Source organism: Lithobates pipiens, unplaced genomic scaffold (assembly GCF_037356315.1).
Source record: "Lithobates pipiens isolate NorthernLeopardFrog02 unplaced genomic scaffold, aLitPip1_a1.2 Scaffold_13, whole genome shotgun sequence".
NCBI lineage: Eukaryota > Metazoa > Chordata > Amphibia > Anura > Ranidae > Lithobates > Lithobates pipiens.
The window spans coordinates 332,845,122-332,859,651 of NW_027507718.1; the positions used below are offsets into that span (position 1 = coordinate 332,845,122).

Consider the following 14,530-nt stretch of genomic DNA (forward strand, 5'->3'; position numbering starts at 1 on the left):
CTTGCCCCTTGCGCACAGAGATTTCTCCAGATTCTTGGAATCTGTTGATGATATTGTGTAATGTAGATGATGTTTTTTTTGTAATCTTAAATTGAGGAACATTATTCAGAAATTGTTCGATAATTTTTAGAGCTTTACAGCTTTTCACAGATTGGTCAACCTCTGCCCATCTTTACTTCTGAGACATTATGACTCTCTAAGATGCTCTGTTTATATCCAATCATGTTACTGACCTGTTAATAAATTAGTTACTAAATCTTCTTCTAGCTTTTCCTTGTTACTATCCCTTACTTTGCCAACTTTTTGTTGCCCTGTCCCACTTTTTTGAGACGTGAGACTTGCAAATCATTGCATTTTGTTTTTATGTCGATTTTACACACTAGCCCAACTTTTTGTTTGGAATTGAGGTCGTACATTTAGCAGCTGCAGTTAAACTATTAGGTCATAGGAATACATGCATAATAGTCCCTTCTGTCTTAGGGTTTAGCCCCATGAACAGGATATGTGGCTGAGATTTTCTCCCCTTCTTCATTTTCTACTTCCAGGATTTCAAGCCAACAACCCAGTGGCATCAAATGCATAAATAATATATTTACAGGCATTTAAAACTTCATACAGCAGAGGGCACCAGATCCCAGCACTTCCAATTTCAATGTGAATCCAAAAAAGCAGACCCAAAATAGAGAGAACACGACTCCTTTTTCAGTTAGATCAAGGTTTGCCAACAACAATATGTAAATGTTATCATCACTGATCCGCCAACACTTCAGTAATATGCTGGGTCCCAACTGTAAATTGCACTTGGTTTGCAGTGAAAACTGTAGCTTTATGAAAGGGAATCTATGTTGAAAATAATGAATTTTTTTTTTTTGTAAAAGTTTTTTTTAAATGGGGATCCAAAAAAATGAAAATGATATAGTATTCAATTGATGGAATGTACAAGAATGTGTACGTATTTTCACAAAGTCTGTGTTTTTAGATCTTTTTGTCAGATGTTACTATGGTATACTGAAGTATAATTACAAGCATTTCATAAGTGTCAAAGGCTTTTATTGACAATTACATTAAGTTTATGCAAAGAGTCAATATTTGCAGTGTTGACCCTTCTTTTTCAAGACCTCTGCAATTCGCTCTGGCACCCGGTGAATCACCTTCTGGGCCACATCCTGACTGATGGCAGCCCATTCTTGCATAATGATTGTTTGGAGTTTGGTCAGCATTTGTGGGGTTTTATTTGTATACCCACCTCTTGAGGATTGACCACAAGTTCTCAGTGGGATTAAGGTCTGGGGAGTTTCCTGGCCATGGATTCAAAATTTTAATATTTTGTTCCCCAAGCCACTTGGTTATCACTTTTGCCTTATGGCAAGGTGCTTCATCATTCTAAAAAGGCATTGTTCCTCACCAAACTGTTCTTGGATGGTTGGGAGAAGTTGCTTTTGGAGGATGTCTTTGTTCCATTCTTTATTCATGGCTCTTAGGCAAAACTTAGAGTGAGCCCACTCCCTTTGCTGAGAAGCAACCCCACACATGAATGGTCTCAGGATGCTTTACTGTTGGCATGAAAAAGATTGATGGTAGCGTTCATCTATTCTTCTCCGGACAAGGTTTTTTCCGGATGCCCCAAACTATTGGAAAGAGGATTCATCAGAGAAAATTACTTTACCCCAATCCTCAGCAGCCAATCCCTGTACCTTTTGCAGAATATCAGTCTATCCCTGATGTTTTTCCTGGAGATAAGTGGCTTCTTTGCTGCCTTTGACACCTGGCCATCCTCCAAAAGTTTTTGCCTCACTGTGCATGCAGATGCACTCACACCTGCCTGCTGCCATTCCTGAGCAAGCTCTTCACTGGTGGTGCCCCAATCTTGCAGCTGAATCAACTGTAGGAGAATGTCCTGGCGTTTGCTTGACTTTCTTGTGTGCCCTGGAGATTTTTATGGCAAAGAGGGACTTTGCAAATAATTGCAATTCATCTGATTAATCTTTGTAACGTTCTGGAGTTTATGCAAATTGCTATCATAAAAACGGAGGCATCAGACATTGTGAAAATGAATATTTGTGTAAATTTTTAAACTTCTGGCCACAGCTGTATTGTAGCTCTTTATGCTTGTATTATATCATATAAATAATCTGTATTTGCCAATAGTTATAAGCAGGCAGAATACTTTATAAAACATAGTTCCTTATGCAATCCTAAAGCCTATTTCCCCCAAACAAATGCCAGACCAGCATAAGGGTTATAAAAAAAAAAGTGAGTTATTATACAGCCCAATGAAATTTGAAAATTACAGTCACATGGCTTAAAATAAAGCCCCTTATCGATGTTTAAAGCTTTATGAATTTAACTAAGGTCTGCACTGCAGATTTTAGTTTACTCTAATCAGATGATTTCTATTTCTTCCTGCACTTTGCATATCATTACTATTTGCACGGCTTTAATAAATCAGCATGCATGTATAAAATGAGGGGTTAACGTTTTCTTCTGAAAGAACTGCAGTGCTGCACTCCATACTTTGTAATTGCCTCTCAACATGCCAAGATTAGCAGAGTGATCCCAGCTCAGTTTCTGGCACAAACCCTAACAAGGCATAGCCCCGTGCCAGGCTGATGTACACTTGGCTCTTTGCTGTTTCCATCACTGCATGGTGACAGGTAAATGCGTAAAAGCCATGATTGATTAACAGGCTGCAGACTTTTGGCCCTGCAAAACACACAGACTTGGAACAAAAATGTTTTGCTGTTATTATTTTTTTTGGCAGTTAACTTATGATTAATGGACATTTTTATATGGACGGGTTCTGGCTAACTGCATTTTGGATGGTAGCAGCACTTACCACATTCCTGTATAAAATTAATTAGAGTAAATATAACTTGCTGTTCATTAAAAAATTATCTAAATCTCTTAAAGTTGTATCTGTTTTGAAGAAAGTGCTACACTTAGAAAACAGAAATTATTGTCAGTGTTAGCCCTTGTACACACGGTCGGACATTCCGACAACAAAATCCGTCGGATTTTGTCCGAAACTTGTGTTGCATACACACGGTCGGACACAGTTGTCGGAAAATCCGATCGTACATAACGTGATGACGTTATTTAGTTACGATGGGACTACGTTAAGGCTAGTAGCCAATAACTTTGGTCTAGGAATTTGATCTGAGCATGCGTGGCACTTTGTCCGATCGGAATTCTCTACACAAAATTGGACAAAGTCCGATCGGATCATGTTGTCAGAAAGTTTTATAGCCCAGCTCTAAAACTTTGTCCGTCGTATATTTAGACAGAAACAGTCCGATGGAGCCCACACACAGTCAGATTATCCGACAACATGGTCCGATCGGACATTTTCCATCAGAATGTCCGACCATGTGTACAAGGGCTTAGAAGTATTGGTTTCTGCAAGGAAGCAGAATAGTCAAAATTTGAGGTGTGGATATTCATGCTGCACCCTGACCAGGAAAACTCTGACATATTGCACTTGTTTTGGAGATCATCAGTGCAAAGACAGAATTCCAGACAAAAATAATGTAAAAATATTAATTTTTGCCAATGAACGTTAAAAAACAAAACAAAAAACAGACATTGCTTTAATACTCACCCTCACGCTTCGATCAGTACTTATTGTCCGCCTCAGGATGTCTTAGGGCAGGTGTGTCAATTTTATCTCTGGTCGCATCAGCAGTATAGTTGCCCACAAATGACCAAATGTGCACTAGGAGTGAGCTACGTACAAAGTTCAGGGTTTAGGGATGTGCTACACACAGAGTGCAGGGTTCAGGAGTGTGTTAGGTGCAGAGTTCAGAATTAAGCTACGTGCAGAGTTCAGAGGTGCGTTAGGTACAGAGTACATTGTTCAGGAGTGCGTTACATACAGAGTGCAGAGTTCAGGAGTGCGTTACGTACACAGTGCAGAGCTCAGGAGTGCACTACCTACAAAGTGCAGAGTTCAGGGGTACACTACGTACAGAGTGCAGAGTTCAGGGGTGCACTGTTTATAGAGTGCAGGGTTGAGGACTACCTGAGGCATCTGTTAGAGCTGCGTGCCGCCCAAGGCTTCTGTGTTTACAGGGGACAGTGGGGAGCAGGGAATGGAGGGTGAGAGCCGGAAGTTCCATGTTCTAGTTGAAAAACTGGGTGTGAGGGCCACCTGACATGACCTGGGGGGCCGGATTCGGTCCGCAGGCCTTGTGTTTGACATATGTGTCTTAAAGTATAACTAAAGCCAAAACTTTTTTTTTATTTTGGATGGAGTGATTAGAATACTTGCCAGTTTTTATTGCGGTTTGTGCCCCCGTTAAGGAGATTCCCCCCCTTTCTATTGGTCCTGTTTACCATTGTCATTGAAAATCCCAAATTTTGGGTTGTCCCCAGAAAAGTGTTAGAGGGGAAATCTTTCAATGAGTACACTAGTTATGGGGACTTCTCCACAATGGGACACGGACGGCAATTTTTTTTTTGACATGGGTTATAACCTTCCCCTTGTTCTATCCAAAATTGGAAAAAAAAAAAAAAGTTTTGCCTATAGTTCTACTTTAGTATTCCAGGTTGAAAGACAGATGATATTATTCAACCCACTTCCTCTGAGCCTGGGCTGTCATGGACCCACCCCCTAAAGCCTTGTACAAGCAATTAGAATATCGGACGAATGATCATCCTTTTTTTTTTTTTTTTGCATGCTAGTTCCTTATCGCATACTAGCATATTATGTGAAACTTGCCTCAAAACGAAGCTTTCCAGCGATGCAATCGCTGGAGACAGCTTCCATCTTCACCCATCTTGCTCCCAGGCTCACGGACTCTGGCTCTGTTACTTGCAGGGTTGTGATGACGTCGCTCCCGTGTATGCATGCGGGAGCTGCTGGTCATGGCTCAGGGCTCTGAAGAAACAGCACGGGTGGCCGTTCCTTCATAGCGCATGCACCAGTGAATTCACTAGCTGCATGTACAGTAAATATCTCCTAAACAGTGCATGTTTAGGAGATATTTACTCCTAAATTATAGGCTTACCTATAGGTAAAATTTAAAGATGGAAGTTTACTTCCTCTTTAAATAATTACCATAAAAAATATTTGAGGTTGGATTTACTAACCGAGTAAAGACTATTCTTACCATTTCCTCCTGAATAAAAGAGGCTCTGTTTGTATTGATCTATCAATCATTTAGAAGAAAAAATCCTTTTTCTCACTTTTTCTCTGCACATAGTTCCATGTAATCCATGATTCACTCCTCCCAAACACCCCCCCCCCCCCCCATATACTTACCTGGCTCTTCTTTCAATACAACACTGTACCTATCTGTAGCAGTGCTTGTCTTCTCTCCTTCTCTCAAATCCTATGAGGAGGGAGTGGAGGGCAGAGCCAAGCAATTCTGTGTGTGTCTGTGGGTGCTCACAGCCCTGCTTGGGAGCGCCCCGCATGACTGCCCCCATAGCTTGCTATGGGAACACTCAGAGAAGAGGTGGAGTGGAAAGTGCCTGCAGGAGACCCCAGAAAAGGAAGTAAGGGACCTCTTACTAAGTAGGTAAATATAAAATGTTGATTAAAAAAATATTTATACCTTTACGACCGCCTTTGTTTACTTACATTCCTGTACTTTTATCACATTATACTTGACCTATAGGGGGTATTGGTTGGGTAACTAAAAAAATTATAATCATATCAACCATTGTACACAAACCAAAAGCTAATGACCTATAGCAACCATTAAAAATATTATTTAACCACTTGCCTACCAGGCACGAACACCCCCTTCCTGCCCAAGCCATTTTTCAGCTTTCAACACTGTCGCATTTTGAATGACAATTGCACGGTCATTCTACACTGTACCCAAACACATTTTTTTATCATTTTCTTCAAACAAATAGAGCTTTCTTTTGGTGGTATTTAATCACTGCTGGGTTTTTTATTATTTACAAAAAAAAAAAGATCAAAAGTTTTGGAAAAAAATTTTTTTTTACTTTTTTTCTGTCAGTAAATTTTGTAACTAAGTAATTTTTCACCTTCACTGATGTGCGCTGATGAGGCGGCACTGATAGGCTGAACTGGTGGGCATGGATGAGGTGGCACTTATGGGCACTGATGAGGTGGCACTGATGAGGAGGCACTAATATGCTGCACTTATGGGCACTGATAGGTGGCCCTAATATGTGGCACTGATGAGCACTGATAGGTGGCACTGGTGGGCACTGTTAGGTGGCACTGATGGGTACTCCATTTTTACACTTTATTCATATTTGTAATATTGTTTATATATTGTCATCAGTGCCCTGATTACTTCCCTAGCTGTCCCCTGTGAGAAGATGCCGTTGATCAGCTCTCCTCTCCTCACACTCTGTCAGTGTGAGGTGAGGAGTGCCGATTACTGGCATCTCCGTGTTTACATGTGATTGGACACAATCGATCACATGGTTAAAGAGCCACTGACACAGCTCTTTATACAGATCGAGGTCGCACCGTGTCCTAGCAACACGGTGCGGCCACAATCGCCGCCCCCGCGGGAGCACCCGTTTCGTTCCGCCATCATATGACGGCGGCCCAGAACAAGAGCTGCACCGCCCAGCCGTCATTTGACGGTGGGCGGGCAGCAAGCAGTTAAAGGTAATGTATATTGGCTGTGGTCAATCCCATTGACATTTTTAAAACTATACAAGTTTATAAACACTGTATACTATATATTGTACATTATATGTTTTACCAGTTGAATTTGCCAGTAAGTTTTTTTTTTTTCCACTTTCCTAAACAGACCTACTTGTCCAACAAAAGTGGGAGTTAGAGGGTTGATAATTTCAGCTTTTATTCATTTATGAAAAACCTTAAACCCAAAATAAAAATATTAAAAAAACTGTAACTGCCTTCTAAATTTTAGCTGGAGTTAGGCTTTAATATGCTAGTTAGTTACGTAACATCAATCTGAATATTCCAGGCCTTCTAATGGTATCCTCTCTACAGATTGTGAATACTGCTGTTCAAAGGTGGCTACACTGCTCCTCCATAGATTCAGTAAAGGAGTGAGTGTAGCCACCCGGGGACAGAAAGTATGCTACTGGCTGGATCACCAGGTGACAAAAAAGGAAAAATAGCCCAAAGAAAACGAATACAGCTACCGCATCTACCGATAAGCTGCAATATCTTACATTTTTGTTTTGGGGTCTAGATATGCAGTAAAGATGCATCTGTTCATGGTTTTGTTGCACTGCCTTATTAAATAAGTCTGCTAAAGTATATCCATCTGACAGTGGAACTGATTTATAAAAACAAAAGTGGAGCAGGTAGGAATCCTAAGTTCATTTATAAGTTGAAACCTCATAAATGACCAAGTGCAACTGCTTCACTATTCCACATTTTTTTTTCTTCTTTGAAATGTACCTGTATGTATACAATCTACACAGAATTTATAGCATTGTAATTTAGAACTATATACAAATGTGCTGCCACCTAATGATCACATGTGGTATTGAAGTGAAAGGATGCTTTATTTTTCTTTCAGGTTTTAATATTAAATTTCAATATTATTAATCATAATTTAAAGTATTGGGTACAAGGGCAGCGCTAAGTGAAAATGGTCATATTAGGTAAGACCGTGTGGTGGCAAAAAAGTATAAATAAAAAATATATATATAAATTTAAGAGTGAAAAAATATTAAATTTATGAATATAAACATTATATACTCCTAATAAATGTGCAAATATATGTATATATACACTTGAAAAAGTCCACAACGTGATAACAAGTGAAATAAATAGAGTGTCGACTTTTTCACTTATTATGACGATGTGGACTTTTTCAAGTGTATTTATACATATATTTGCATGCTTATTAGGAGTATATAATGTTATACATTTAATATTTTTTCACTCTTAAATTTATATATATTTTTAATGTAAACTTTTTTGCCACCACACAGTCTCATATGACCATTTTCACTTAGCACTGCACTTTTACCCATTATCTTAAATTGCAATTGTCTTTTGTTGTGCTGCTGATTCCATTTTTTCAGGTGACAGCGCGGTATTTTCCACTTTTTACATAATTTTAAATATTAACTCGAATTTTCTTGAACTTTAATAAAAACAAATAATAAAAAGATTAACTTAATTTGCATAACTTAGAAAACCATAGACTAGAAGCTAAAATAATATACAGTATAGAGACATTTCCAAAAGAGTTTAAAACAAATTGTCAGGTCAAAGCACATTTTTTAGTTCTTACTCTGATTGTGTTGCCGATTTCATGTTATCAGTAAACAGGAATATACTTTTTCCAAATAAGGTAGAAGATAAGTCAAGGTCTTGGTTGCAGAGCTTGATATGGATGTGCATCTCCACTGGTTTGGTATCTTTTGCTGCTGCTTATTCTCACGGTGGAAGTCTTGCTGCTTGCTCTGACATGAGGCCCAAGCACATCCGAGCTCAGCCCCAGAACCCCAGAAAGAACTACATTACCATCCATACCAACCGATCCTTCTATCTGCCTGGAGACAGAGTTCCGGGTAAGTAGCCTATTTCTGAATTCAAATAATAGTTGTCAATGATACATGATACACACAGTTGAAGTGCCTACATTATATTCCAGGTAAAATGCGTATTGTATTTTTAGCTGGGATATCATGTAGGCACTGAGAGAAAAGGAAAGGAAAAAAATAAAAAATAGGGGGCTGAAATATTTTTCTTCTGCGATATCGATTTGTTATTTGGCTTGTTCTTTTTGATGCACGATGTCTAAGCCCTTGTACACACAGTCAGACATTCCGACGGAAAATGTCTGCTTGGACCGTGTTGTCGGATAATCCGACCGTGTGTGGGCTCCATCGGACTGTTTCTGTCGGAATATCCGTCTAAGTTTTAGAGCTGGGCTATAAAATTTTACGACAACATGATCCAATCGGACTTTGTCCGATCGTTTGTAGAGAATTCCGTTCGGACAAAGTGCCACGCATGCTCAGATCAAATTCCTAGACCAAAGCTATTGACTACTAGCCTGAACATAGTCCCGTCATAAGAAATAACGTCATCACGTTCTGAACGATCGGATTTTCCGACAACTTTGTCCAACCGTGTTTATGCAACACCAGTTTCAAACGAAAAAATCCAACAGATTTGGTTGTCGGAATGTCCGACCGTGTGTACAAGGGCTAAGTACTACTTGGAAAATTTTACTTTTTATCTTGGTGTTCCCATGACTTTGAGGATGTTTGTCATTATGTTGCCTCTGGTTGTCATGAATTTCAATTTTTTTTGTTCTTGGACTCTGTAGTGTTCAGACATTTTAGGTCTCAATTAACATACTTATGTAAAAAAGAAAAATTAGCTACAAAAACTCAGGAGTACAGGTTCAGGTATTAAAAACCACTTTAATACCAGGCACTTTTACCACTTTCCTGCCCAGGCCAATTTTCAGTTTGCAGCGCTGTCCCTCTTTGAATGCCATGCAACACTGTACCCAAAACTATTATTTTTTTTTCATTTTGTTTACACAAATAGAACTTTCTTTTGGAGGTATTTATTCACCACTGGGCTTTTTAATTGTTGCTAAATAATTGTTTCTGTTAGATTACTTATTTGCAAAATTGTATTTCTTCATGAACTTAGGCAAAATATATTCAGCTACATTTCTTTGGTAAAAATAACCCAAATCAGTGCATTTAGTCTGTAGGAAAGTTATACAGTCCACAAACTATGGTATATATCTGAAAACTGATCAGTCCTAATGTCTCATTTCTTGAGGCCCAAAAATGTCAGGACAGTACAGATATCCCCTAAATGTTCCATTTTTGGAATGTAGACAATCCAATGTATTTAGTAAGAGGCATGACAGTTTTTTGTTTTTTTTGAAGCTGTAATTTTTTTGTCATATTTTTGGGAAAATTAAGAAATTAAAAGATTTTATTTTTTACACACTGTCACCAGTGCAGTACAGTGTCATCATATAACAGGTGTGGCCATGATCAAGGACACTGACTGGTGAAAGTAGAAAAAAAACCCTTTGAAAACACACTTTGATCAAAGCAATACCATATTAACAATGACCTACTCTGGGGAAGTGATTAGGGTTTATTTTTTTTATTTTTTACACACTATGTTTGCATATAGCAATACATTTCATTGCTATATGCAAGCATTTTACTGAATGGAATTGATTCATTCAGGTTGTTTTGTTGTGATTAGCTGTGATTGGTCACAGCTGATCACATGGCACACATGGCCCGTGATTATCCCAGTCTGTACCATGGGATCACTGTGACTGATCACAGCTAGCAACACATTTGTATACAATGGATGGCTTGAAAGGAAGACCTGCTGTGAGCGGTTGGCCGGTACAGTGATCAGACAACGGCTGTGTCCGGTGGATGCAGCCAGTGACAGATCGCGCTGCTGCTTGGTGGGATCCAGGAGGACTTCATATGATGTCCACTCAGATCGAGGAGAGGTTTCTGCAGGTGTCATCCGTCCATAATGTACTGTATGTGCTGTTGGTAAGGTCTCAGAGTCTCAGATTAGAACAGCTTGGGTAAAGGTGACTAGTCTCTATTCCATCGTCTACATGAATGTAAGTAATTAGATGACAGCCATCATTCTCAGACCAGCACTAGTAAAATATTAATGGAGTTTGACTGATTGTTTGGGGCAAACAACAGTTTTAATTTTCTATTTCCTTTTTCTTTACATTAACCTTAATAAAACATCAAATCAACTATTCTGTTGGAATGCAACAGTGTTTCCTGTATGACAGTAACTCATTTGATCCCTAATCTGCAAAAGTATGCTGTATATTTTACTTTTGATAGAATAATAGAATTGAGGCATTTCATGAATATTCAGAAACAAGCTGACCTCCTTTCACCCATACATATACATAATGAGAATAAACATTGGTCAAGATGTAGCTTAGTAAATTGCTGAATTAACTTGTGCAGCTGGCATCCTATATAATGATAGACGAATGAGTTCACCTCCTCACTCAGCAATGCTGCCAACTGCTAATTAACATCTGACGGCATTTGCTCTGTAGGTGTTGGCAAAAAATAACGTTTGCTGTTTGTTCTGCTAAATATATAGATGACACATCATTGTTCAGGACATCCCGAATCAATAAATCATCTTTGCTTTAGGAACAGGTAGTGATCTCTGACAGTAAAGAACATCAGGCAGCTACACCCACAGTTACTGCCAATGGCACACCGTGTCATTAGGGACAGTTTTAATTAGGAATCTGCAGCCATTAGAGTGAAGATGGTCTAAGATGATGTAAAAGACAGGCCATTGTGTTAACTATGAGAACTTCTCCCAAACAGGCTTGAATTACAAAACTGAAAAAAGAGCACAGATAAACCATTAGGGTACTCTTAGATCATGCATGTGGACTTGCATGAGCATACAGAGCATGACTGCTGATCCTATCTAACTGATCATACACTAATGTTCAAGGTACACAGCATGGTCCAAGTTTGCTCTTCTCATTGAACACCTTGATAATGTTGATTGTATATCTTTTGTTCTTATAAAATGCACTAAAGAAGGCACACATAAAAAAAAGAAAAGGAAAATATCGCAATTGTCTTGTAAAGCAATAAAATGTGCACGTGCCAAGGTAAGCAGCATGTCCGAAAACCCCCCACACTATGCTGACACTGGGAAAAGGCAGTGTATATAGAGGTGTTTACCACTGAAATCTATGTATCTATGTAAAATTGCTAACAGTAGTTAGATAAACCTAACAGTAGAGGCATGCTACGGCTGGCATACATATGGGCGCTGGAGCATACATTACATAGAAAAACACCCTTGTTAGTATATTCTTTGTATATATGATGTAGTCTATGCATGTGTGTTTGTGCACATTGTGGGTTCATAGTATATTCCATGTGAACATTGATGAGCAAGTGCATGCATGTATTATCTATTCAAAAAGTTAGATTTGTATGTCAGATGTTCAAATTTATGTACCACATCCTAATATACAATTTACAAAACTTGGTTCCTATAGACTTTAACTGCTTGCCGACCAGCCGCCGTCATTATACTGTGGCAGGTTGGCACAGCTGCGCGAATCGCCATAGCTGTATGGCGGGTGCTTTAAGGGCTATAGGGGGCGCGCATGGCAGGCAGCAGTGACGTCCTCTGGGGACCTGTGATCGCTCCTCAGAGAGCCAGAATGGACATCTGTCAATGTAAACAGACAGATCCCGGTTCTGTCAGGAAAGTATAGAGAGATCTGCTGATCCTAGTGATCAGGAACAGTGATCTCTCTGTACTATCAGTCAGTCTCCCCCCCCCCCCCCGCCCACAGTTAGAAACATCTCCCTAGGGAACACTCAACCTCTTGATCACCCCCTAGTGTTAACCCCTTCCCTGCTAGTGACATTTATACAGTAATCAGTGGCTATTTTTAGCTCTGATCATTGTATAAATGTCAATGATGCCAAAAAAGTCAAAAGTGTCCGATATGTCAGCCTCAATGTAATTATTAGAATAACCCAGTAATAATACACAAACTCAGTTCTGCTCTCTTTAGTTTACTTGGACCAGAGAAAAGTTTAAAGTAATATTAGTCAGCCAAGTCCTGGATAAGTATCCAGGACTTGGTTGAAACAGTTCTCAAAACAGTCAATAATTATGCAACAATAAAAGAATAATAACAACATACACAGAATAAATGCTATTGATTGATGTAGAATACTATGGCTAAAGGGGAACCCCAGGCCAGCCTATAGTACCTCCAATACACACACAATGAAGTAATACAAACACCAGTGACATGTCCCCTTTAAGAGAAAAAAACGATAATATTCTAGGAGCAAAGCTTTGCTTTTGTCCTCTTCAATGTAGATGTAATGAGAAGGAATGTAAAATAGCTGGTGCTGTAATATAGCACTCCTCTATGTGATCCAGATAATAGGTGTCTGTGCACAGTGTTCAGGTGTGGTGTTTCATGGAAAGCAATAAGATTCCTGGGCAAAGCCCCCTCACCAATCCTGTATGCATTCAGCGGTCCTCCAAAGAACGATCAACCGATTCTCCTGACTGCAGATGTGTCGTGATTGCTTTCAGTCTCTGACCTGTTGAATCGGCCGATTCCATGACATTCCGCGCTGCTGCAGAGCGTCCTTCTGGAAGCATGCGGGTTCTGTTCCTCTGGGCTGGAGCTGCAGACTGCGTGCCCCTTGGTAGGCCGCAATCCCCTCACACAGCAACAGAAGGTTGCTCTCCCGATGGGATCCATGAAACAAGGCCTCTCAGACTGGTCTGCCCTGTGCTTTTTATAGTCTCTCCCACAATCCTGTTGACTCTGGTCATTAAGGGGGTAAATCCTTCTGGGGCTGAAGTGGTTAAAGGATAAATTCCCCTTTGGGACATGTTCCTTACATATTTAGGGTGGAACATGTAACATGTTCCAGCTCCTGCTTCCTCTCATGTGACAGTGGGCAGGGGATCTTCTCCCTGCACCTGCTGTCAGAATTTAAAAACAGCACGGCCATGCGTGGCTGTGCTCACTCAGCTGGATCATTCATCCACTGAATGCTATAAATGATTGAACTACAAATCACAGCGGCCGATGGCTTGTAGTTCTCAGTGAACTGCAAGGATACTACTAAGCTACTAAGCACTCTTAGGGCCGCGTACACACGGGCGGACTGTTCGCCCAACTTAGTTTGTCAAACAATCCGACAAACAGTCTGCTCAAAATTTGCATGAGCGGACTTGACCACACACGATGAACAAACAGTCCGCTGAAAGCGTGCGCGATGACGTGAACGGCACGTACGACGGGACTCGAAAAACGACGTCCTATACACTGCAATGCAACCTTCGGCGTGTAAATCCTTTCTGAGCATGCGCGGAACTTAGTTTGACGAACAAGCCTACACACGAGCGGACTGTCCGCTCAAACCAAGTTTCAGCGGACTGTCTTACGGGAATTCCGAAAAACTTTGTTCGTCAGACTGTCCGCTGAAACTGTCCGCTGAAGCCCACACACGAGCCGACTGTCCGCTGAAACACTGTTCAGCGGACAAAGTTGGGCGAACAGTCCGCCCGTGTGTACGCGGCCTTATGGTCCATTGATTCTTCCTGCCATTAAGTAACTGTCTGCCCATTTTGGAGGTATGAGCAGACAGTGTACTGAGCGTCTGCAGGATCCAGGTATTGCACCTGCAATCTGCCTGTAATGCCTTGCAGGCTGAAGAGAACTTATTTATTTACAACATTTTATAATAGAAAGTAAAAACGTTTTTTTTTTTTTTTTTTGGTCTTTTTTTATTTGCAAAAAATAAAAACCGCAGAAGTGATCAAATACTACCAAAAGAAAGCTCTATTTATAGGAATAAAATGATAAACATTCTGTTTGGGTACAGACTTGGGCAGGAAGGGGGGGGGGAAGTGTCCTATATTGAAGTGGTTAAATAATGTGGTAATTATCGCTAAATCGATAAAAATACCGCATTCGGTATTTAACGCAAAATTCTTAGTGAATTGCACTTTCAAAACTGATTTACCACAAGCCGTTTTACCGAATCTTTTGCCAGTTATTTAACG

General features: G+C 40.0%; 1 protein-coding gene across 1 annotated transcript in view; it reads left to right on the top strand.

Moving 5' to 3' along the window:
• REELD1 (reeler domain containing 1) overlaps positions 1-14,530 on the top strand; it is an 81,553-nt gene that overhangs the window by 19,381 nt on the left and 47,642 nt on the right. Inside the window, exon 2 of the mRNA XM_077476992.1 lies at positions 8,268-8,487. Coding sequence (XP_077333118.1) covers positions 8,268-8,487 — 220 coding nt within the window. The remainder of the gene's footprint in view (positions 1-8,267; positions 8,488-14,530) is intronic.